Source organism: Gasterosteus aculeatus, chromosome 9, assembly GCF_964276395.1.
Source record: "Gasterosteus aculeatus chromosome 9, fGasAcu3.hap1.1, whole genome shotgun sequence".
In the NCBI taxonomy this organism is placed as follows: domain Eukaryota; kingdom Metazoa; phylum Chordata; class Actinopteri; order Perciformes; family Gasterosteidae; genus Gasterosteus; species Gasterosteus aculeatus.
This window is the reverse complement of record NC_135696.1, coordinates 12,642,050-12,667,806: the sequence shown is the minus strand read 5'-3', so window position 1 is coordinate 12,667,806 and position 25,757 is coordinate 12,642,050. Positions and strand designations below refer to the sequence as shown.

Below are 25,757 nucleotides of genomic sequence, written 5' to 3'. Positions count from 1 at the left end.
CAGTGGCTGAGCGGGCCGTGTCCCTCCTCTGTCCCGGTCTCTTTTCATTTGAGGACGAGCACGAGGTCCGCCACAAAGGCCACAAAGGCGAGAGACAAAGATATGCCCCGTGGCAGCACATGGTATACAGCCTGACCCATGTGCGTGTAGCACCCAGTGTGCGTGTGTCACAAAGACGGGCACCTCTCACTGCGCCACGAGTGTCTTTAGGTGGAGAAGTTTAGTCTAAAATGAATTGGCAAGGAAACTGTTATTTTTCATTCACTTTATCACGATTGACTGCACTGACATGGTCACAGCGGTGCTAAGAGACATTCACAGTTAGTACCGATCAAATGGACAGGTTGTGCTGATTCTTATCAATTTATCTTTAATTGTGGGACTGACAATTGGACAAAACAAGCATTTGGAATATCTCAACGATGGAATGATTTAATCATTTGCAGTGGCCATTTTTCTTCATAGACCAATAAGTTATCCCGCAAAACGTTCTCGTTCATTTTTGTGTTTCTACTGATTTACATTGCATATTTGCCTAAGCAACCTGTAAAATATGAAATGTCTAAAATCTAACCAGTAAAAATGCAACAAAAAAAACAGTCAGCTCTATCTATCTTCTGTTCATGTCATGAGAATTTCCTATCAATGTCTCCTTTTCTCTTCCTCCCCACAAACACCTGCAATAAAACTATTGTCAAAAACACGATGCAGTTCAGAACAATCTATTTATCTGTGTTCGCGTGAGCAGCTCCTCTGACGAGCACCGATTCCCAGCCGCGGTGACTCACCGCGTCGCCTGGTTTCGTGTGGTAATCAAGGTGTGGTCAGTTTCTCCTACAGGTGCGCGAATCGGCTGCCAGCGCGCGGCGTCGTTGTGGTCTCTACCAAATACGAAGGGAAACATAAAAACACGCGCTAGTTCTAAGTCAAAGGCTTATAACTGAACTTGAATCCTGAATCCACATTGTTTCCACCAATGAACCTATAAATGTATTTAAAAAAAAACACATTTAAGACTTTTAACATGTTTTAATTACTACAACATTACTTCCACATTAATCAATGTTTCAAACGGCAATTCCCGGGGGACTAAACTTCATTTCGCAGTTTGTTTGATGGACAATGGGAACCGCGGTGACGCGTGCTGCAGTGTGCTGAGCTGTGCAGGGCGGGGTCGAGGGGGAGGGGAGGGGCGGGGGGCATTTAGGGGGCGGGGTCAGACAGGAGGGCGGAGTCTGTGCTGAGCTGACGCTTCTTTTGCTCATTTTTTGTTCGGTGGACTGTCGACCAGGAGCAGCAGGAGCAGCAGCAGCAACGGAGAAAGTGGAGAGAGAGGAGTGAGGACAAAAAGAATCCCGGAGAAACCCCCGCTGATCTGGATTAATCTAGAACGCGTCCGCGTGTCTCGACAGGTACGACTTTGATGGATACAACGTTGTGTTCGCTTTCTCCAACTGCTCCGCGTCTTTGTCACCGACGCGTATTGTCTTCCTCGTTCTTTTTAAAACATTTTCTTTTACGCACAGTAGCCTGTAGTAGCTTCCCTCTATGATCTCGCGTATGTTCTCGTAGTCAATGGTTGGTCCCATCTTTCCTCTCTTCTTACCTGGGTGTGAATCTAGGCTTGTGTTTGGAGTTTCATTTCCGCATGCCACACACTGCCTCCCTCTTTCTTTTTTTCCCCTTGTTGAGTAAAACGCGAGCTCTTCGTCCCCAAAAGTTTCCCTTCACGTTAAGTACATTTCCAACGTGGCACAGCGCTCCTACTGACTTCGTTATGTCGATGCCTTTGGCCCCAGTATCGATTAATCGGCTTGACGTCACTTATCAATAGTGTCATTGGTGCTGAGCGTGTACGCGCACGCTGACGGGCGCGCGCGCGGGTCTTTGCTGGTGTGCATGCGAGGCAGGTAAAGAGAACCAGGCTTTCCCCGAACTAGTGTTAAAGATGTTTTCCTAGAGGAAAGCCGATGTCTCGCGTAGCATTTTTACGGACGATTGGGGTCCAACACGGTGGCGAGACGACAACAACAACAAAGTATTCCTCCCTCCGGCTAACTCCTAAATATGAAGTCGACTAGAGATGAGGACAATCATCCACTGCAGATCAGCAGAATGTACTTTAGTCAAGTTCACCAGCAGATTCCCTGACAAAGCAAAGCTAAGTGTTAGTTGGTCCTGTAAATGACACAATGAGCAGATTGGGGACTGGTGACTAACTCGCCTGTCTCACCCATCACTAATGTGTTTCATTGAATAATGAATCATCTCTAAAAGGTGTTGCGCTGCCCATCTTTTCTCACGCCGCCGTTCGTTCCAGCGGTGACGTCTTCCAGGTATTGCCTAATCTTGAGGTCGTGACCTTTTGTTTGAGCTCGAGACTCAACAGGCCCGCAGGTTTTCAAGACCTGCTTTTCGGCCGCGAGGAGCACACGGCGCTTCAATTGCAATCCCACTGAAGCGAGCGGGCGAATCTCCTGAAATTTAAAAAATAACTCCTCGCAGCCTGCTTGTTTCCTGGGCCCTTCAGTCGTTTGCGACGTCTTTGGCTGCACGTTGTGTAATCTCTCGACTGAGAAATTCAACACATTCCCCATTGTTGTCGTCTTGTTTTGAAGTATCAGCACAGAACCGTGCCGAAGACCCTCTCGCCTCCCACCTTTTCCTAGAACAGCGCGTCCAGCTGAGGCCGTGGGTCCATTTGGACGGCACGAACTCGCCCCGCATCCGTGTCATCCTGCAGTGCAGCGGCAGACACAGCACCCTGGTTGGAAAGCTCTTCCTGTCTGCCCCCAGGGAAGAGGGTGTATCGGTGGGGGGCGGCGACTTACTGTAGATGTTGCTGCTACAGCTGTGGTGGCACATGCTAATCCCCCGCCCCCCCACCCTCCTGCTTAATTCCCTGTTACTGTCCTACATTATCAGAGCAAGAGGCCAGAATATCCTTCAGTTTCTGAATAGGTTTACACTTGGCAAAAGGAATTACCGCACACGTCATATATCCTAGCCTTTGTATTTTTCTATGGGGTGCCGTGGTCTCCTCGTCTCGGTCTGCTCACTGGTGCCTGGCCCAGTACTTCCAGGGGGCTCAGTTACAGCGCAGTTGTCGTGTGACACCCCCCCCCCCCCCCCCACCCCCCTGCGTGTTTCCACAGCACCCCTGCCTCTGTGTTTTACTGTTACCATGGAGAAGGGGACGCGGAGGGATAACGGCTTCCTTCATTTAAGAAAGGAGTCTTTGTAGTGTGACTGCATCGGAATTTAAAGAAAAGAGGAAAATCTTCATCGGGCGACGCTGTCGTTGAGCCCCGTGGACACCGAGCGCTTCACTGTGCGCTGTACGAGGCGTCCCCTTTTTAAACCGTGCACTAGATTTCCCAAAAATGAGGTTCAATCAAGGCAAAGAATCTCTCTTGGTTTAGGATTCGCACGGTAATTAAGTCATTTACAGGACCGCCGCACGAAAACGGGAAATGGTTGAATGCAAGACTGGCACTGCCCAGGTGAACGTGCCCAAAATAATAATTGACCATCTCTTGGATAAAACGAGGACAAGAAAATGTCCCTTACTTAAAATGTCAACGGCTAAATGGCTGTCCCCTCCCCTGGCCTCCCATCACTTGCACGTAGGAGCTATTTAAATGTCTGCCAAGTTATAAGTCAACGCCTGTCCGAGACACCCATGCATCAGTCCAACGCACGCTGGCAGCCGTCGAACCCTGCTGGGTTCCTTATGCGTTACTCTTGATCATTACTGACTGCGTATCCAAGCCTCAAGGGAGGGAGCCGGACTGCAGCACTGACTCAAAAGACAAAGCTTTTCACAGTTGGATGAGTTGTTGCCTCCCAGCATAGTGACCTCCGCACCGGCCCTTGATCACACTGCTGCGAGAGATTGAGGAAGGCGATGACGGCGAGGGTGTGGTTCAAACCAAGAGTCGTCAAATATGCAGCATGAAGAACGTGCGAGTCTCATGTGAAAGTTATTCATTGTTGTGCATGTTGTCACTCGCTGTTTTTCTTTTTGAGGAATCTCTCTTGGGTTGAGAAAGTTGTGCAACCCTTGGGCCTGCGCATACTTTACAAGAGACTGGGTGAACTGAGAAATGCGAGGGGGGCCCGGCGGTTAGACGATCAGGGCTGTTCCTCTCCTTTTTAATGTCTTAAGTGTTGACATTTTGAAGATGAATAAATGCCACTACATTTTTAAAATGTGTTTTATTTTTCACCCTTAAAATATTCATATTTTTGTTGTTTTAAAGAAGAACAAACTGCACTTCAACTCCATGTTATATTCTTTTTCGGCCCCCTTAGACTTTTGGCCTCCCCTCCAACCAACCTCTCCCTCGTGCCTCTAATCTCCCTGAAAAATTAATCATCTGTCACATCGCCTCAGCGCTCAGCCGCACACCGATGCGTGGCTGTGGCAGTCCAGGGGAGAAGAGGAAATCGCTCCTCGTCAGGCCTGTGGAGCGGCGTTTCTGATGCAGCCACCGTTGGCCAGTGAACACACAGAGCCATCGTGATGTGCTTCAGCCTTTTTGATCCCATCGAGGGGGGGGGGGGGGGGGGGGGGGCTCGAAACCCGGTTTCCTTTTCACGGTGACAGCAAGTCGGTGGGACAATGCGGCTAATCTTGTCCTCTTCTATCCCAAACGCAGTAAAACCAGAGGCTCTCTGTGCCGTATCAAAGACCGAGGTTCATCCTCTTCCTTCCTACCAGCCAACTAGCCGTAGAGGAGCACATCCTGCTTACTGTAGACCACATCGGGGCATGACTTCATATCCAGCCATAGAATCTATGATGATGGAGTATTTCTCGTTTTGTCAAGGAAGGAATGGTTAACTTTGTGGGCCTTTCAAATAAGTTCATTGTAGCACAGGGTTGCGCCCCCCCCCCCTTTCCCATTTTCCCTTCTTGCTTATTGCCTTCCTCCTCTATCAGCTTTGTGTAATCGGACCCCGCTCTGCACAGAGGCACCTCCTCCAAGACGGCTCGCCTTTCCTTTTTCATTTGCCGTGGGATCCCACAGGGAGTAAACAACGGTTTGCAGCCACCATGCTGCATCCTCTACTGCTCAGAGTGGCTGCAGTGCATCGGCCGGCAGATCCAAAGCCGTCCATTCTGCGCCCCTCTTTATTCATTGGCGTGCTGATTGTGGTCGACTGTGCCGTTGGGAATGTTTCCAGTCCGGACAACGAAGGCGGGTGGGGAGTGCGTGCTGTGCTCTGCCACTTCCAGTCGGTTCGTGTGTTGCTCACCAGCACTTATCTTATTGTCTGCTCCTTCTCCTTGGGCTTTTGGCATGCTGGCGTTGCTGTGGTCTGGATTTTATCATCCGCCTGTTCCAGTCAATCGACAAAATGTGAACACGAAGCTGTGTTCTCCCTGAACTTTGCTCGGCGTAAAAAAACAGCCCGCAGCAGTGTGTCACCATAGTTTTGCATCTCCAGTACAAGGAAACTGTTTGGGGAAAGTACTTGAACTTCCCCTCTCTGACCAGACAGCGCAGCAGTTGGCGAGTCAGATAATGTTGACCGCCGCTTTCTGTCACCCACCACAATGCATCAATTAGCCGTGCACCACTTCACATCCTCCCGTATTGATTTGTAAGAAGCAACTATCCCCAGTTAGCCCCCGCTGCCTCCGTCACAGGGCCATGACTGTTGTTATTATTGGACGTGGGGGTGGTTAGTGGGGGATGTTGAGCTCTAGCCCATCGGGGCATCTGAACCCCTGACTCTGTGGAGACGGGATGATGGAGGCGTGTGCGTGCGTGCGTGTGTGTCTGTGTCCCACAAGTGGAACTTTTCATCTTGCAGATGTTGCATCAAGCTTTACAGATGTGTGGGAACACAATGGGCTTTATTTGCGTTTCATCCAAAACATGATCTTAGCATTAGATGAGCATTGTACAACAAAGACGCACTGTTCTGACAACCTTTTTTTGTCAGAACAGTGCGTTGCAATTAGCATATATATATATATATATATATATATATATATATATAAATTTTTAAAGGGATTGAAATTTCTTAGTCCGAAAATCAATTTTAGTTTTTTTAAAAGTGGGCTTTTAAAGTTAATGTGCACAAGTCTAACTGGCTGCTTGCTCTGTAGTCATAAGTTACCAGGCATGAGAATCTGCTCACCTTCCTCTTGGCATGACTGTGAAAAGGCCTGTTTCCAAAAATGTCTACCTCACTACATTTATCTTCCTCTTCTCAACCACGCATGTAAAACCCCAAAAGAGCACACAGCCCAGTCTTGGTAACATGTTATTTGCACCCCTGTCTGCCAAACATGCAGGAGTAAAAACAACAAAAATCCCTGCAAACTCTGCAGTGTGTGTTGGGAGCCCGTCTGGAATACGACCAGAGAGCATCTCCAGCCCCCTGAGCTTCTTCCCTGACCTGATTCATTCCTGCTGTGACACAAACAGCAGCTTAGGCCAGACAAGTCAACAATCCGGAGCACTGGAATGTCCTTCGGTTCGATACGGAGTTTGTCACATAATAGTATAAAGGATACTCCGTTAGTCCCCTTTAGCAATAAGGTGTGTTTAGCCTCACCCAGTTAACTCATTCCCTCCCCACACTGTGCTGCCACACCCTTCCACACAGCCTGTCATCGCCGGGGAGACACTCCCTGTCAAACCTCTGTGCGGGGGTGGGCGTATGGATCCATTGCCTCTGCAGCAATACTCTTTGCAGTGTTGTTAGTTTCAGCCATGCATGGGGGGGGGGAGCGGCAGCATCAGTGAGAAGTTTATAGTTTAGTGCAGAAAGCACACGAGGACACCGGGCTGAATTTACTAGAATAGTGTTGAATGTCACACTAGCGTCTCACCGCGGACGGCTGGACGGGATCTGTTCCTGCTGTTCCGTTTTAGTGCACAGGGGTTATTAGTGGCCGAAATGAAGTCACCCCGGAGGCCGTTGCGTCACAACATAGCAGGTGATGGGTGTGGGGCGTGGTGTGGCCCCTTGTTATGTATGTATGTATGTATGTGTGGGTGGATGACGGAGCAAGGTGCAGTGAGAGTGTAAAAATCCATCGTTCATTAACTGGAAGGGCGCAAAGTCCAGTCCGAAGTACACTATGCAAACATCAGCTATTACTCAGGGGTGATAAAGGGGGGAGGGACCAGCAGATAAGCCTCCACACTCAAATTTACTCGCCACAATATAAAGTTTGTTTTGTTGCTTAGCTTTAATTTATATTCCGCGCCGTGTTTATATCTAAACTTTGGTTTTCTTGGCTTGTTCCAATGTCATGGGCAGAAGGAAAACTAAAAAACAAGCAAGTTAATGAGAACACCCGAGGGGAACAACAGTTATCAGCAAGCGAGCGTAGCTTCAAACATCCGATGGGTCAGTGGATAAAACCCCCACTGTACAGTGGCTGAGCAGGATTTTCGGTAACCTAGGAGATATGCGGGGCGTGTTGCAGCATTTGGAACAGTTGGCTGAACCCGCTGCCTCGCCCAAGAAAACAAAGACTACACAAACACTGTCACTGATTTACAGAGACTAGCAAAGTTGTGTGTGGACGCGGCGAAAAAAGCTGGAGCTGTGCTTAAATCAAAATGTCTAACCTTTTTTCTTTTTTTTTGTTGGATCTGTCTCCAGCAGTATATCAATTTAAATGCTTTTTTGGATTAAAACAATTCGAGACTTGAATCTCGGGTCAGTGGGATACATTTGCCGTATTGCATCTGACAGGAAGTTTCCTATCGTCTTGACGGAGCAGTGCTCGTTTTGAAACGAGGCTGCACCTTTTCGTTAGAACAGTAGGAATACACTGGAATAGTAATCGTAGTTTCTGTCTCATGAGTCAGTGCAGTAAGTGTGAGGCAGCGTGTAGCTGCAAGCACAGACAGTCCTCGGGGGGGAAACTGTCCTGCAGGATCTCGTGCCGCACCGAATACAGCTGAAACTCCCACGTGAAGCTGAGATAGAGGGACGTGTTGGGACCTTTTACGAGAACATCGGGTTCAGGTGAACATGTTGTGACTACTTGCGTATCCATGGCGATTAACGCATGCAGGGTGCAGAAAACATGTGGGGACTTGCATGGGCGTTGCCAGCCCGTTAAAGTGCCACAGAGAGGGAAAAAACCAGGCCGGTTTAATTAAGCACAAGTACACTCACCCTGTGGTTGGTTTTACTTCATCTTACAAACGGAAGGGAAAACAAAACCTCCTGCAGACATTAAACTAACGCACACAGAACTAACGCGGTTTGATGCCTGGGTGAGAAAAAGTGGGCCAAGGGACTGAAACGTAACGCGACACATCCTTATGCAAAGCCCGAGGGCGAAAAGACGAGGGAGTGGTGCTTCACATCGCGGGCGGCTCCAGTGTCTGAGGCGGAGAGACAGTAGAAGAGCTCTGTAGAAATTCCTTTCCTTCAAATCCATCATCAGTCCATCAATTCTCGCAGTACTCGCCACAGTAGATGGTTTTGTTGCGCAAGTGTGAATGCGTTACTTTAGTTTGAATGCCGAGGGGAACCACCAAATTTTAGCACCATGTTTTATTAGTTGCAAAGATGGAAGATAAGTGTAGGCGCTTAATGCATGGAATTATGTGGAGCAATTTAAAAAAAAAAAAAAAATGTTATTGCTGCAGAATAGGACGACTATCCTCCTACATTTGCTGTGCACGCACAGATACCCAATGCACTCCTGTAACGTCCTCTGCAAAGGATCTGGTCAATAACAAACAAAACATCTGAAAACGCGTGTGAGCAGCACAACACATTGTGTCGCCCGTATGCAGATTCTTCAGTGATGAGGGTTTTCTGTGTTGGAGTTTACAAGCATCGTCTGACAGCAGAGACATGTTCAACTCGGCCATATTAAAGCACGGTGTAAGACCGATTATTATACTGTGACGCAGTAAGACAGCTAAAATTGTAAAATACAACTATGAACCTATTCGGTGGGGCAAATGGAAACCTGACGAGCAGGTTGCTGATCGCCGTGTGTCAGCAGCAGGCCGCTCCCACAGCGGCTTGGGCGGAGGCCCTGGGTGAAAGGTCACTTGTGCCGGCCAGCATTCCTGACTTACAGCTGTCTCTTTGCCCTCCCTCCCCCCATGAGGCTCTGTGTTGTCGTTTTCGGGGCCGGGGTGCACGGCTGGGCGGGTGACTGGTGGGGGTCATCCTGTGAACTGTCATATTCGTGCTGCATATAAAAACTGTGTGACAGTCCTGGAATATTAATTGATGTTGGGAAGTTTCTCCATCGTAGATCTTGACTTTTTTTGTTTTCTTTTGTAGGTTTTCTCCATCGTTGTTATATCGGGAGGCAAGGATGGCAATGCAAAGTAAGTCATATTGTTATTTAGTTTTTATACCGACTGTATTTTACAATCCTATTAAATTACCTCTTAACTCACTGTTACTGTATGTGCACATTAAAAACCATCACTGTAAATGTGCCACTAGCTTCTGCATTTTTAGGTTCACTTTTGTATTAATAGCCTCATTCCACTGCACTTTCAAAGGACACCGTTTATGATTATTATCTTTCCTACTTCCAACAATTGTTTTCATGTATTTATGTTGCCATTCTTTGAACAACTTAAGGTCATTTCTGTAAGTGTTCCTCTCACAAGTAAAACGCTGCTCTGCTGGCCAACTAAATGACTCTGGTTCCACAATAGCGTAGTTACATGGATTCGAATAACTGGCTTAGTCGGACTGAAATCGAATTATCCGTTTCATGTAAACACCTTTGTCCTGACATGCTTTCGGCCAATGATTCGATTTATTCACTGCCATGTATATCGGGATAATAGCACCCCCCCCCCGAAAGATAGCATAGTCCGACTAAGCAAAGATTCGAATTATACCATCATGTAAACACACTGACTTATGACGTCCCATAACTCCTCTCTTTGTGCCTGGCAGTGTCTGAGGCCGAGAGTGGCCGAGTGAAGGTAGAGAACTGGCAAGAGACGATGTATGGCATCGACTCGGGCATCCAGTCCGGAGCCAACACCTTCAGAGACGACGACTACACCAGCTCCAAGCACTACACCGTGACCACCACTGTCACGTCGGACCAGCCCGGTAAGACGACGAGCCCCGGCCAAACCCCCCCCCCCCCCCCCCCCCCCCATCCCTATCACATGTGACCCGCGATGTCATCGATGTTATTTCTCTGCAGATGTGGATGCCCACTACACTAGAGCCCAGCGGGTGCGGGCCGCCATGTTCCCAGAGACGCTGGAGAGCACCACCACCATCCTGTCGACCCAGACGGACCCGTCCCAGATGACCAACGTCCAGCGGCTGGCAGAGCCCTCCCAAATGCTGAAGACCGCAATCGTCCATCTGATCAACTACCAGGACGACGCGGAGCTGGCCACGCGCGCCGTGCCGGAGCTCACCAAACTGCTCAACGATGAAGATCAGGTGAGGGGCGCCGGATCGTGACAAGCTAGACGGATCATTTTGAAGACCCCACGTCGAACGGGAACATCTTAGCAACCACACTCACAGTTACAGAAGTAACTGATGGCAGAAGGAGTCACTTTTCTGAATGTAACCGTTCTTCTTTCATCAGGTGGTGGTCAGCAAGGCAGCGCAGATTGTCAACCAGCTTACCAAAAAGGAGGCGTCGCGGCGTGCGCTGATGCAGTCCCCTCAGATGGTGGCGGCGGTGGTGCGGGCGATGCAGAACACCAGTGACATGGAGACGGCGCGGGCCACGGCCAGCATCCTCCACAACCTGTCCCACCAGAGAGAGGGCCTGCTCTCCATCTTCAAGTCTGGAGGCATTCCTGCTTTGGTCCGCATGCTCAGGTACGTGCTCGCTGTTTATGACTTTGATCCCAGCTGTCGGGGAGATGGACGCTTTCATATCTGTAGGTGTTTACCTTTATAGTTAGTCATCGTTTGCCTTTTTGATGAAAACAATGGAATTGCTCGGGACTCTCCATGCGATGTTTTAATCTACACATATCTTCCATGAATGCGTGGCAACTGTTTGTGGCATTAGTTAACCCGTTTCTCTCCCCCAGCTCTCCCATGGAGTCTGTGCTCTTCTACGCCATCACCACGCTCCACAACCTGCTGCTGCACCAGGAAGGAGCTAAGATGGCCGTTCGCCTGGCCGACGGCCTGCAGAAGATGGTTCCCCTGCTGAAGAAGAGCAACCCCAAGTTCCTGGCCATCACCACGGACTGTCTTCAGCTGCTGTCTTACGGCAACCAGGAGAGCAAGGTTAGTCAGTGCATGTAATGCAACGGCTGGTACACCAGTACTCTGTTGTAATTGTGCTTGTGTTTACACACGTTTCTTGTGTTGGGTGTGGCGTGGGAGCACGGGTATTCAGCTGCTGACACACTCAGGGTGTGGTTATTTGTAAAGTGGTAAAATGGCTGCGGTTTAACAGGTTTTGATTTTGCCCGTCCCAGCTCACAGCTCGATTTTGTCCTTTTTGTAAACCTTTTTTTACAAAGGGATCCTGAGAAATCCTTTTAACGCCACCTGCGCTTTGTATACTCACACAGTCTGTCTCTTACAGCTGATCATCCTTTCCAACGGGGGTCCTGAGGGTCTTGTTCACATCATGAGAAGCTACAGCTATGAGAAGCTGCTGTGGACCACAAGCCGTGTGCTCAAAGTTCTCTCTGTGTGCCCCAGCAACAAGCTCGCCATTGTAGAGGCCGGTATGTAATGCGTGTTCTCTTTGTGTGTGTGTGTTCAAGGAAGTCCTAATGTGTGACGGGGCTGAACTGTGGCTATTGGCTTCTTGTCAACCACAGTGCTGCATGACAGCACAATTACTGAGAGCAGTTATCTAACTTCTCTGTGCAGGTGGGATGCAGGCTCTGGGGCAGCACCTCACGGGCTCCAGCCAGCGTCTGATGCAGAACTGTCTGTGGACCCTCAGGAACCTCTCTGATGCTGCCACCAAGCAGGTCCGTGTCCACGCTAGTCTTCTCCCTCTTTTTGACCGTCGGTTCATTCCGCCACCACCATCATTTGACACTTGAACCTTTCTGAATTCTCTCTCTCTTCTGGTTTCCAGGAGGGCATGGACAGCCTTCTGCAGATGCTGGTGGGCCTGCTCGGTTCGGACGACCTCAACATGCTCACCTGCGCCACCGGCATCCTGTCGAATCTCACGTGCAACAATGCCAACAACAAAACTCAGGTCACCCAGGGCAACGGCGTCGAGGCGCTGATCCACGCGATATTGCGTGCTAGTGAGAAGGAGGATGTGACCGAGCCTGCTGTTTGCGCTCTGCGCCACCTGACATCCCGCCACCAGCAGGCTGAGGTGGCACAGAACGCTGTGAGGAGACACTACGGCATCCCCGCCATCGTCAAGCTGCTCAACCCACCCTACTACTGGCCCGTCATCAAGGTAGAGAAGAGGGATGGCTGCAGGGGATGGGATGGGCCGAAATGAGGGTCAATACTATTTTGTTTTTTGTTTTTAAGCTTGAAAGTAACCGTATGTCGGTCTATAAAGTGGAAGCCACTGTTTTTCTGCTATGATAATGTTTAGAGGGAGGAAAGCTGTCCACTGAGCAGACTGGACGTCTACTAAACTTTCACTTTTCATCTTGACCTCACTGCAAGTTAAACATCCACAGACAAATCAATTTATTTTTACATTCAATTGGTCGCGGAGAGGGGTTGACTCAAAGCAGGTGGTTTGGGGAAGTGTAGGCTTGCGGTAAACGTTGAGACAGATGGTTGAAGGGGACGGCGGGTCCTGCAGAAAGCCAAAGTCTAAATCAACCGGAACGAGCATGAAATGTCATGACAGCGGGAACAGTATGTTGTACGAGACCAGGCTCTGTAGGGGGATGGGTAGTTAGCAATAGACTCTAGCTTCTGATTAAAGGCGTTTTGTCAGTTGCCTTTTAGTTGCTTACCAGTAGTGGTGGATGGTATCATGACGTGATCTTTTTCCACCGCAAGGCCGTGGTCGGCCTGATCCGCAACCTGGCCCTGTGCCAGGAGAACCAGGCCCCTCTGAGGGACGCTGGAGTAATGCCCCGTCTGGTCAACCTGCTGGTCAAAGCCCACCAGGACGCCCAGAAACATGGTTCATCCTCCCAACAGACATACCAGGTACGTGCTTGCGGTTACTGGTCAACTACCTGTGGCTTTAAGGGATGGTGGAAATTAGTAGTTGTTTTCATTTTTTAATTTGTTTTATTCCTGGGTAACGCGTCTTCTCTCCAGGATGGAGTGAGGATGGAGGAGATCGTGGAGGGCGCCACAGGAGCGCTGCACATCCTGGCAAGAGATCCCAACAACAGAGCAGAGATCGCCAACCTGCAGACCATCCCTCTGTTTGTTCAGGTAGCAAAAGGAACCTTGAGCTCTCTGGCAACCGCTTCCGTGATGATTCCTTTCCTTATGTTTGGTAGCTTTTATCTTCCTCATTTGAGTTGTGTGTGTGTGTGTGTGTGTCTCTCTCTCTCGTTCCAGCTGCTCTACTCTCCAGTGGACAACGTAAAGCGCGTGGCAGCGGGCGTCCTGTGCGAGCTGGCCCTGGACAAACCGTCAGCCGAGCTCATCGACGCCGAGGGGGCGTCTGCGCCGCTGATGGACCTGCTGCACTCCAACAACGAGGGCATCGGTAGGACTCCCGGATAACGCACCGCGTTTAGCCTACCGCAATGTGGCGTTTAGACAAAAGAACAAAGGCAATTTACTCAAGTGCTGTACTTCCTCTAAGTGCCATTTCCAGGTACTTTACTCGGCATGGCCGTGTCCACTTGGGTGCCGGTACACGTTTACTCCACTGCATTTCATAAATGAATAGAACTAAACGCAGGACATCTGCAGAAAACTGTACATTCACAACCCGATTGTATAAAAATGGCTTTAGGGTTCTCAAGTTGGTGCATAGGTAGTTTTCAGAAAGGTGTTTATTATTAACTTGGTGACATTGTGATTTGGTTTGTTTCCTGCCAGGAGTTGGATAAGAGGAGTGTTACTGTTCTCTTTTTGTATGATCAATATAACACGCCCGCCAGAAACTAGTCAGCTCAGCTTGTTTTACAGATTCAAGATAAAAAATTAATGATTTTTTTTTTTTTTTGTCCCGATTGTCTCCCCCTCAGCTACCTACGCTGCAGCTGTGCTCTTCCGCATCTCTGAGGACAAGAACTCCGACTACAAGAAGCGAGTGTCTGTGGAGCTCACGCACTCTCTGTTCAAGCACGACCCCGCTTCCTGGGAGATGGTGAGTGTCTGGCACCCTTGGTGGCCAGAATTAAATTATCTTTAATAATAGGGTGCATGTGCAAGTGTTGCTTTTTTTAAATTTGCCTTCTCGTAAACTCTGCAGGCCCACAACAGCATTCCCATGGAAGGACCCTATGCAGATGGTAAGTAACTATGTCTGAAATGTGCACGTGCGGCACATTCCTCCGCGCCGGGTCAGTCCGCCACGGGCAGCAACCAAAGCGTTGAAATACTGAAATCCGCCAACACGTTGCTTCCCCTGCTGCAGTTAACAGATTTCATTTACTATAGTAGAAGTAAAAGAGACTGGAGGCTTTTTATTTATGCACCTCTACTTTAACCTCGTCAAATATTTTCACCTTCCTGGTGTGTCCTTATCTATGTTTGGATCTTTCTCTTAATTCCCATCCTCTTACCTCTCCTGAGGTTTCTCCTTGTTTGGCCCTGGTATTTTTCTGTGTCCTCTCACAGCTGAAAGACTCAACTTCTCCTCACTGCACTGCAGAAATCTGCCAAAAATGTGGAAAACATTAAATCATTTTCCACTAGCTTTTTAGCGAATACGTACTAGCGTATTGTCTGTGCCGCTGAACCCGCCGTCGTGACAGGAGAAGTAACTTATTTAGATTAAAGACTGATCTGATTGTCCAGTGTGGGGAAAAAAAGGTAAAAACAACAACCACCATGAACGTTGTAATCTCTTTGCAGAGCTGGATGGTTTCCCAGCCTACGCAGGGTATGCTGCTGACATGCCCATGGACGGCATGGATGGAGTGATGATGCAGGAGAATTACCCGTCCAGCATGACCTTCGACAGACAAGCATACTGAATATCAACGGTCAGTACGTGTTTCAATTATACGCATTTCTCATTAACATAAAAAACTGATGACTATAGAAGGATAAAACCGTAGGTATCCTTTTTAATGAAGAGTTTAACATGGCTTTATTTATTTAAGAACCTGTTGTGAGATCATTTCAATCAGGTTTGATCCCTTGAAATATAATTTGCAAAATGATACGTGTTGCTAATATTGTCATAGTCACAAATGTTTCCTGCACCTGAATAGAGATTCCTCTTGTGAACCGTGTAAGTTTGGGCTGAATATTTTGTGGCTGTTAAACAACACGTCTGTAGGAGAAGAGACTAAGTTTGATATTGTGAAATCTGATTGTTCCTCCTTCTTTCCTCTTAAAGAACCTGAGGAGACGCGTGTGGAAAAGGAAGCGGAGGAGCTGAAACGGGACATACTGGGACAAAGAAGAGAATAAAGGCGTCGGTAGAGATTCTTCCCTCTGCTCTCTGCCTGATGTAATATATGCAATTAGTGTATGAGTGTGGGACTCATAATCTTAACAGGGCTCAGCTTTGTTTTAAAGCATAATTTTACTGATTATAACTTTGACGATGCTTGTAGGTTTCTGTTAGAGAACCTTTTTAAAGAGTGTGTGCGTGCGTATGTGAGTGTCTGTGTGTTTACGCTTTTGGGTGGGTATTCTATGCCAAAGAGATTTTATTTTGTGATGATGATCTTGTAGCTTCCTTATTTTCTTTTTCTTTCTTTTTTTATTTTCTAAAGAAAAATGGAAAAAAAACAAGAAAAAAAAACGACGAGCGTAATAGTTAAACACTGCCAGTGGAGGCTCAACGTGCACGATGCACCTGCTCGCCGCTGTCGTTTCTTCCTTCACGCCTTTGTAACAGTCACAGCGGTCTGCGACGTAGCTCGGACACTATATGCTGTCAAATCTTCCGTCGTGAGGAGCTAATTCAGTAGGTTCAGTTCAGCAGGGCTGCTCTCCCCTCCCACCCGTGTAATCATGTAATATACAAGTTTATTCACAACCAGAATATCGGCAATGATGTCTTTTTGTTATGAAGAGTTTAGAGAAAAGATTTGTCTGTGGAATCATTTCAGAAACAGGAATCCGTTAAACTACTGGATCCCTTAGTCGACAGGTGAGATGGTGTAGTTGGGGACAGCTGGAGCAAACTACGGACAGGGAAATTTGTCTTTCTACTTACCAAGAGTTTTTACTGAAATTTTGTTTAATAAAAATAAAGGATCTATTAAACCCCAAATGGTTTACATGTTTGCAATGATTTACCTGTTATCCAATTCTTTTGAAGCTGAAAAGCTTAATGAACCCTTTGGGGGAAAGAAATCTCTTTATGGCCAAATTATAACGACAACACGCCCCAAACGTGGAGGTCAATCCACTGTCACCTGAGAGGAAGTTCCTACCAACATCAAAGCGGAAGGGGGGACACCTACTGGACTCATTGTGTCCGTCATACGCTCAATACATTGATCTGATCAATCAGGGTCACAATGGCTTCTGTTGACTTTTGTATCTGTTCACATGTAAGACCACAGAAATGGCAGCGTTTGTTGATCCGCTGTTATAACGGTTTAAACATCTGATGTCTCCTGCGCTATAATGAAAGCCAAACTAGTATTTGTCTCTAATGGAAGTTATGAGTTCAAAGCATTTTCAAGTTGTGAAAGTGTTCCAGTCACTGCTGCAGTGTCTTCTCTGGATGTTTTTAATTCAAATGATTCTCTGAATCCCTTTCCATCTCAGTCTTTTGCTTCATGACATTTTGCAAAAGAGAGAATTTTATTTAGATGACTTCTGAAAACCTGCAACAAAGAACTTTAAAGACCGTCAATTACTGGACGTAATATTCACACTTTTGCATAGCAGTTGTGTTCTTTTATTCAACTTCATCGCTGTTGTTGCCACGTCCATGTAGAAAATATATCAACACTTAAATATTTCAGTGGCAAAACGGACACATCATGCAGACACAACATATTGTAGTATATGTATACTGGTGGGCTCCATGAGGACAAAATTGAAAACCTGTTTAAGATTATTGCTTCGGTTCAAACTTGGTCCTTTCATTTCGGCCGTCCTTCACTGCAACGAGTGAAACGCTCCAACTTTATGAGCGTTGTTCAGTTGGTTTCATGTGTCTGCACGTTCATTCATGCAACAGACAAAGTTATACGTTGAGGTCACAACAGTTGGTTTCTGCTGTTCACCAAAGCTTATTTTCAACAGCATTAACTAGATTCTTCAAATTGTTTTTTGCAGAAGATCTAAACCATAAATCCACCTGTTGAGTTCTAAACAGTCTTAATAAAATAAAAGCATTTTACAAGAAGGGCTGGATATCTTTAGGCTGTTTGCATCCTGCTCCTCTCCGGTCAGGGCGCAGAATCCCCGTCCACCCTCGCTGCTCCAGGCAGGCGGCAGACATTTAAATATCCGTGTCCACCGAGCTTTAGATCACGCTATCAAACATGTGCATGGACTGCATGATGCTCTCATCCTGGAGGGAGACACGAAGACAAGTTACTGAGGAAGCCGCGGATGGACACGGTTATTTTGTTGATTCGATTTGCCCGATACCTTTTGGCATGTCTCCAAGAACTCCTCGATGGTGACAACTCCGTCGTTGTTCTTGTCCATTTTCTGGGAAATGCAACACACAAGGACGTGTGAGAGTTGGACCTTCAAGGAGAACCCTGTGGAGTTTTCTTGGCGCGTTAACATCAGCTTAAAAAGATCAGCGGAACCACCTGAAACTGGCGGCAGGAGACGTGTCTTGCATCGATAAAGCTTGTGCGTGAAGCTCTCTACCACTACTTGGGTTAAAAACGCTAAAGTGAAGCTTTAGAGAAAAACAAATACACCACAATTCCTTTAGGGCTCTGTTTTCTATCTACAGATCAGTTTGAATATTTAAGTGTTTTACCTGGAAGAAGTTGTCCACGTGCTCCTTTGGAGCATTGTCCTCCATGCACGGGTACGTATACTTCCCCATCATGTCGTAGATGGAGTGCATGATTTCCGTCATCTCCTGGACGGACCGAATGGGAGAAAAACCATTAAAGGCAAATCAAGAGCCACCAAGGTCTGCCGTCATGACTAAAGACACGAAGACGGAGAGATAGAGAGGACGAGTCAAGCACCTCTCTGGTGACGCAGCCGTCTTTGTTAAGGTCGTACAGGTTGAAGGCCCAGTTGAGTTTATCGGTTATGGAGCCTCTCAAGATGATGGATAAACTTACGACAAAGTCCTACGGCAACAAGAAGGAAACAGCCATGACTAAGATGACAGGTGTCATGGCGACATCAAGAGGAGGGAAATGGAAGGTAAATGTGAAAGCAAGAGGATCAGGGAGATAAAAGAAAGAACAGTATTAATGAGCAGTTTACTAATACTCAGTGTATATATATATATTTGTGTCTTTGTATTTTAAAAGTACTGAGTTGCCACAATGGAGCATGAGGGAAGGAAATGCATAGAGTGAATGTGAGAAGATACAGAGGGAAGAAAATAATCACCTCGAAGGTGACCGAGCCATTGTTTCGGGTGTCAAATGCTTCAAAGAGGAAATGTGCATACATACTTGAATCTGGAGGGTAAAAAAATGACAGAAAAGTCAGAAGGCTTTTGAGTGAAATTATGTTCAAAGATAATTGTAAAGCTTTTTGTTTCATATTACGCTTTTTTAAATCTTTAAAAAATGACAGATTATCATTATGAAAATATTAAATAATGTCAGAAGAACAACGTTTAGCTTAAAGTAGAGAGTATGAACTGAATCAGGGATGTAATGTGGTTCCAGGACCTGCAAACTCCCCGCCAATAAAGATAAAATACACAAGATATTAATATTCCGGGTGAGTTGAACGCAGGATCTGACTGACCTCCATGAGGAAAGAACTGGGAGTAGATGCTTTTAAAAGTCTCCTCGTTCACCACACCGCTGGGACACTCCTGAGGATTTTTTTTTACAAAAACCACACAGGGACGCAGATTCCATATTAAATTAGATTTGGTCAGTGAAAACATAAAGAGAGAGTTCACAAATGAAACACAGGGCTCTTTGACTGACATTCTTGAATCCCCGGTAGAGGACCTGCAGCTCCCTCCTGCTGAAGTTGGTCTTTTGCACGAGGGGGTCGAGCCCCTCTGGTCGGTAACGCACCGCCGACAGTTCCTCATCATCGGCTGTGCTACCTGCAGAGGAAAAGGAAGAAGTTACTCCCCCAAATACACCAGAGTTTCGTTTTTTCCTCAATGAGTTGCATAAAGGGGAGTCTGGGTGAGGATGGACCGTGTGTCCTGGCACTTGCTTTGAGCCACTGAGGAGCTGGAGCCGGAGCGGAAGCAGGGGAGAAGTTTGAGGAGCCGCTGCTTTACGGTCTTTTTATTGGGTTTGGATGGAGGATTTCCTGGAAACAACCAATCACAGCGGAGATTAGAGGCGCGTTGGGAACACCGTGTGAGACAGCTAAGCCACAGGCATAATTATGCTCAAAGTCTTTCAATCACTTTTCCGTGCAGAAATTAGTCTGCTGACCCGGCTTTGAACCAGTGTGACGGATCAAAGCTGTTTGGGGAGCATCCAGGATGTGAGGGACGTGACACATGAATGCAGTCTGAGATCCGAGCTACGGAGGTTCATACAGAGCGTTCGACATGTCCAAAATTATTATTTATTTTCAGTCAAATTACTTCAAAAGCTTCAAGTTACCCTGGAAGTATCTTGAAACATGAAAGACCTGGTTACTGGTGAATAAATGACAAAACGTGCCGATGAATAGCAGGTGTAATGTTCATGGTTCTCTGTGCTGAGATGCTAAAACCGCCACGTGCACTGAAGCCCCGCGCGGGAAGCTCACATTACAACCCACGCCGAGGGCGCCTGACCTGACTGACATGGCTGATATGTTTTCATGTTGCATTGAGAACATCCAAAACGTTCACACTCACAGCGACTTTGAGCTGTTATGTTGTTAGTTGTCCTCCTCACTTTTTTAAACCCCAAGTACTTCTCTAATTGTACTCATCTGATAACATGCTCCAAAGCGTCATGTGAATCAATGAATGACAATCATCCTCATTGAGCTGATTATTGAACAGAACGTTTGCATGTATTCCTTCTCCCATCCCAGCTCCCCGCCTCGTCTCCTCCTGCAGGAGCACCAGATGGTCGATCCACCTGCCAAAAACATCATCTTTATCATAGCTTCTGTTCTGCAGCTTTGTCTGCACCTAAGTTCTTGTGTGTTCCGTGTAATGGTCTCTCTTGCTTTCAATGGCTGAAGGCATCTTGTAGACTTTCTCTTCCTAAATCAGGAAACAATGATGACAGAAGCTCACACATGCATCTCCAGACCTACATGTGTTCTTCTTGCCACTAGAGGGAAGCGTTGAACTACATCCCGATTATACTCAAATGTTTAAGGCCAGAAGGTCAGAGAAAGGAAAAAACAACATTTAACCCAGTTAAAGAGTCTTTTAACCACAACTTTTAGCCACTGGTATGAACTATTTAGCAACACTAAGGGAAATCAAGAAACTTCGGAATAGGAGGACAGTGAAGCTTTGAAGATAAGTCATCACCTCTTTTTATTCATCATTAGAACAACTTTGAAATTGAATGTGTTTCGGTGAGAACTTGTATTTGCGTTTCACATTGAGGTCAGAAAGAATTTCTGAATATTTGACGATCAATTGGTTCAGTTAAGTTTCTGTCAATGAGAATTTTATAATAGTTTAGCTTAAACAAAGTAGGAGGACGAAAAATCGATTGATTCATCTTTATATTATGATTTTTCTCAAAACCAGCCAAATACACATAAACTACAGTTTATATGCAAATAATTAGTGGAGAAAGACTTTTGAATTGAAGATTTCTTTTATTAATGATAAGGTGATTTGTAAAATAAATTCTAAATATATATATATATATTTTAAAAACACCTACACTGGGAGGATCATTTAATCATGACGCAGACCTAAACTCCTCAGGTCACTGGGACGTCACGGCCGCTCCAGTAGGTTCACGAAGCACTCAAAGGACGTTTGTAACCAAATGTTGCCTGTGCATGGAAAGCTTAACATAATCCTTAGAAAGGACACGGTTCAGCTTATAAACATTCCTCTCATACAGACCATGGACACACACACACACACCATCACATACACATACACACTCTTTCCCTTCCACTCCCATCTTGAGATGCCCCGTGGTCGTGACGGAGGTTTTTATCTAATCATTTGACCGTATGTGTCCTCACACAGAAGCACACGTCACCGTCGGTTACGCAGGATCGGCTTTGAATTTTTGTTAACGTCGATCTTGATACTCGTCATCAAGTCAAGACATTTTAAAATCTGCGTTGTAACTATGTTACTTAAATGCAAAATGTATGTTATCATTGATGATATGAAAAAAAATCATTAAAAAGAAGGACATGACTCACAATATGTGGAAACTGACACAACACACAATGTTAGTTGGTGAATCCCATTAACTAAGCCAAGAGATGCAAAGCTGAATTTGGTCAAGTGATGTTTAAGGGTTAGTTTTGTACACTTACACTTTCTTTTCTTGTTGAGAATGAGAGGAAAACTAATATGTGATCTTTAAAAGTTGTTGGCAGGAGACTTTTGTTATCTGCTTCCCTGCTCCTGGTCTGTAATGCTAAGCTAAGCTAACTTGCGGCCCACACTTTGTATAAACAGTGCAGATACGACATCTATCTCTGCAGGAACGAAAACAAAGCGGATTTCGATGTGTCGAGCTTAAGCGGAGCAGCTACATTTTGACAGCATTGTCTGCTCAGTCTTTGAAAAAAGTCCTTTAGATGCATTTGCTGTTTATGTTTTACGCAACTGTTTGGCTCTTTATTTGACAGATTCAATAGAGCTGAACAGCAATGAACAGTAATGGCTGCTGTTCCACAGTTTTTGCATCATACGCTCCAGTCTTTCATAAAAAAAAGAAAAAAGCTGGTTTGTGTGTGTCGTGTTACAGCCTCTGTGTTCATGCACCTGTTCACTGTTTGGTTTGCCTGCTGCTGAATGGATACCACGCTGCCTATTGTGCCGACTACAACTATCAGCCAGTGAATAAACATTCGTATTCCTGCCATCTGCCCATGTGGAGGCGATCTAAATAGTTTTAAAGGGAAAAGGCTATTTCGGGGAAGTTGTCACAAGAAAGACAGACGCAATCGTGTGTGTCTGTGTGAGTGTATAGGTGTGTGTGTCTGTGTGTGTGTGTGAGAGAGAAACAAATAGTGATGTGCTTTCTAATCCCTGGAGACATTTGTCTTTGCAAGCTCTCAGGACGAAGATTAAAGACTGACAAACAGAGGAGCCTCACTGATCTTCACAAGTATAATTTTAGATGACGAGAAACCAACTTTTTTTCTTTTTGTTCTCTCTCTGCTTTACTTCAGAACTCATCAGTGCGTTTATCTGATGTGGTTTTGCCACCACATATGATGACATGAGAGAGAGAGCATTAAAAATCACATCATCAATAATCCCTTGCGCGGTATTTTTAGGACATTTGATGAAAACAGGACATGTAACTACAAAATAAACAACATAAATAAATGGCTTATCAAGACCTGGAACAAACACTTCATCATTCAGTCATTTAGTCTACTAGCTGTCGGGAAATTATTTTATTCAGACTGCACTGAAAAAGACTGATACTCAGATTAAATAAATGCTGTCAGCACGTACAGTGAACTTCCAAATCATCTATTCATGTCAGCATTGTTACCAAAGTTCATAAGACCGATCACTGTACATTCCACTGACTGTGGCGCAAACATCTGGACGTGTAGCCTCATAAACAACACATCTTCATTCGGTCACATTCACACGCAGCAGCTTGAAGCAAATGATCAAACATGAGTTTGTTTCAGTCCTGGATAACATTACATTGAAATGACCCTGAATCGTCTCTTGTTTGTATCAGTTTTACTACCAAAGCAAACTTTCATGAGCGCACATCCCCGGAAAGCCCCGCAGCTCCGCAGCCGATCGGACAATTGATTCCCGTTTCCCGGGAAAAAAGATAGACCGATACCTGTTAGCGGGTCGTAAGATCGGTCCAGTTCCCTGGAGTCAGACAAGCTCTGGTCCTGACTCCTGGACTTCATGGTTCTCCTCAGATTTGACCGGAACCGCCGATCCGGTAGGATCGGTGCGTGCGTCGCAGCAGCCGCTCATCTACCGACCTCCTGTTTGCACGTCCCGCCTCCGCGAGCGTTCCTCTCCGTGCGCGTGCGGGTTTGGGTGTGCGTGTGCGTGTAAGTGTAAGTGTAGGTGGAGGTGTGGGTGTGGGTGGTGGTGGTGGTGGTGGGTGTGTGTGGTGCCAACTGGTCGCCGACAGAAGGACAGGCAGAAAAAAAAGAGTACAGGTCCGCGCAGGAGCTCGCGTGCCAAAGCCCACCTCTCAGCATCAGTTACTGGGAGTTCAAAGGTCAAGTGGATCCACAGCACAAATGTGACGGCTCTTCTCACGCTGATTGTCACGAGGTGACAAAGAGCGGTCGCCTGTCAGCTGGAGCGGAGGGAGGGAGGGATGGAGGGAGGGAGGGAGAGACAGACAGACAGAGACTATGTGCCCCTTTGATGATGTCCTCACCTCGACTCGGCTCGGTGGGACGAAGTCAAATCATTTCAATATTAAAGCCATGAATACACAACGTAAGCCAAGTGGATTTATGAGATAAACTTTAAGACGTCCACTGCTTTGTTTCCCGTCACAAAGCTTCTATTTGGAGCCCCTGACATAATACTTTGAGCCTCTCTGGGGCATCACCAGCGTTTTAGTAAAATCCAAAATTCGTTTAAGAATTGAAGTTTTGACATATTTCTTTGAAGCTCATAACGTCTCAAGATCCAGAGAAAATGACAGGTAATGAAGACTAGGTTTCGTGGTTGGTGTATTGTTTGGATTCATGTTGAAATCAAGGTGCTGTGATGAGCATCTCTTAGTCTGATCTCGGATGTAGCGATTCCCTTTCTTACTTGAGTTTATATGAGAGATAATATGTTTTGGTCAAATGGAAAACTCACAAGAACCACAAGCTGAAATAACCTGAGTTTGAGGCTCTGTGGCAGACACGTTGAGCCCTGAATCCTTCCAGAACTCCGCATTAGATGCAAACTTTGCCAGAGGGAATAACTCACAATTTAGATGAACAGTTTAAAAGATTAGAGATGAAATAAAATTACACAAGAAAATCAGAGGATATTCATTTATTCAGCAAAATATTTTAGCTCGTCATTGAGGCATTCAAACATCAGACGGTCACCAAAGCCTTTGGGATTAATCGTCTGGGGAACATGAGTGTGCATTTAAAATATTTGGCCAATCCATTCTGTGGAGTTATTACTGAAAGCTTTGACCTGCTGGTAGAGTTTTAGGAAAAGACGGGAGAGCAGCAGAGAGTCAGGATTCCTCCTCTGGGGACCATGAAAATGTCCGGGCGATCCATCCCATAGTTGAGACTTTTCAGTCCGGTCCAAAGTGGCCGAGCAACCTGCCACCCATCGAGCTGCTGGAGACCAGCGGCAAACTGCTCCAAGCCAAACATGGGATTACACAAATGATGAGATTTCTCAGGCTTTACAAATCTCCGTTGGAGCCACAGGAGGTATTATATTATTATACAGCTGGTTCTCAGGCCGCGTAAAACTCCCATGATTAGAACAATTGATTGTTGACATGTAAAATCAATAGTACTCCTTTAATCCCGCTTCAAAATCCAACAAAGACTTTTCATGGCTCTTCTTTTTTTTCAAATTCAGTTTTTATCCCACAACTTACGACAGATTGACAATAAACCCCAAATAACCAGTGTTCTTGTGGGCGCCAATAAACGTTGACTCTCAAACCATCAAATGTAATCGGATAAAGAACAAGTCCTTCTGCCAGGAGAAGCTAAATGGTGCTTGTTGGGGGACAGACGGCGTGATGGAGCTTCCTTTAAGACAGGCGGGCGAGTGAGGGATGATCACGTTGTCTCACAGGAGACCGATGAAGAGGAGAGGGAAAAAGAGTAGAGCGAGGACACCAAAAGAGGCCCAGAGAAGTGGTAAAAATCAACGAGAGGGATGGTGGTGTATCTGAAAGGGAAAGAGAAGACAGATGGAAGGCAGTGGGGAGGTATTTGAATATATATCGCCTGCCTTGGGACGGCTAAATCTCACAGTATTGATGGTGTTTATCTCTCGGGGGTTCACAGAGAAGTTTACCGTGGCTGCAGGCCGGGAAGTGTAGCCGACAGATAACCAATAATGACCTGTGATTGATGCCTGTAGTTACGCGCTGTGTGCCGCGGTGATAACGCACACACACACACACACACACACACACACACACAGCTGGCTGTGAGGGACTAATAATATTCAGTGTCCCACTGAAAAGTTGCATTTGAAGACACACAAAAAGAGGAAGGGGTGAGGGGAAGAAGGAGGGAAGACGGGTGGGGGAGACAAAAACAGGCAATCGCCCCTCAAATGAATATTTGATGAGAAGGCTGATGTGCTTAAATTAAACGTTATAAATACACAGCAGAATTAATGGGTTGTCACAGAAAAAGGAAGGTATGCGCAGTCTGAGCGTCCAAGCTGCCGTCAGCACACACACACAGACACACACACAATGCACAGATGATATCAGGGAGGTGAAATACTG

General features: G+C 46.3%; 2 protein-coding genes across 3 annotated transcripts; one reads left to right on the top strand and one right to left on the bottom strand.

Moving 5' to 3' along the window:
• Positions 1-1,212: 1,212 nt before the first annotated feature.
• Positions 1,213-16,309, top strand: jupa (junction plakoglobin a). The gene is made up of 16 exons (XM_040186723.2): positions 1,213-1,412; positions 9,286-9,332; positions 9,919-10,080; positions 10,178-10,425; positions 10,577-10,815; positions 11,034-11,235; positions 11,540-11,684; positions 11,833-11,936; positions 12,047-12,385; positions 12,949-13,101; positions 13,216-13,335; positions 13,465-13,615; positions 14,103-14,224; positions 14,330-14,369; positions 14,935-15,065; positions 15,425-16,309. Exons 2-15 carry the CDS (start codon positions 9,320-9,322, stop codon positions 15,054-15,056), a joined length of 2,160 nt encoding a protein of 719 aa, XP_040042657.2. The 5' UTR covers positions 1,213-1,412; positions 9,286-9,319; the 3' UTR covers positions 15,057-15,065; positions 15,425-16,309.
• A 623-nt stretch (positions 16,310-16,932) lies between these two features.
• Positions 16,933-23,780, bottom strand: LOC120825222 (A-type potassium channel modulatory protein KCNIP2). 2 transcript variants are annotated; one of them, XR_013468777.1, is made up of 9 exons: positions 23,139-23,780; positions 19,377-19,479; positions 19,140-19,260; positions 18,952-19,021; positions 18,586-18,656; positions 18,210-18,317; positions 17,993-18,097; positions 17,647-17,762; positions 16,933-17,566 (listed from the first exon to the last, which is right to left on the bottom strand). XR_013468777.1 is itself a non-coding variant. In XM_078108887.1 (9 exons), the coding sequence occupies exons 1-9, from the start codon at positions 23,209-23,211 to the stop codon at positions 17,519-17,521; spliced, it is 762 nt and encodes a 253-aa protein (XP_077965013.1). In that variant the 5' UTR covers positions 23,212-23,780; the 3' UTR covers positions 16,933-17,518. The 2 variants fall into 2 exon arrangements, 1 of the variants encoding a protein (XP_077965013.1); XM_078108887.1 differs by having other exon boundaries at positions 17,647-17,709.
• Between the last annotated feature and the right edge of the window lie 1,977 nt (positions 23,781-25,757).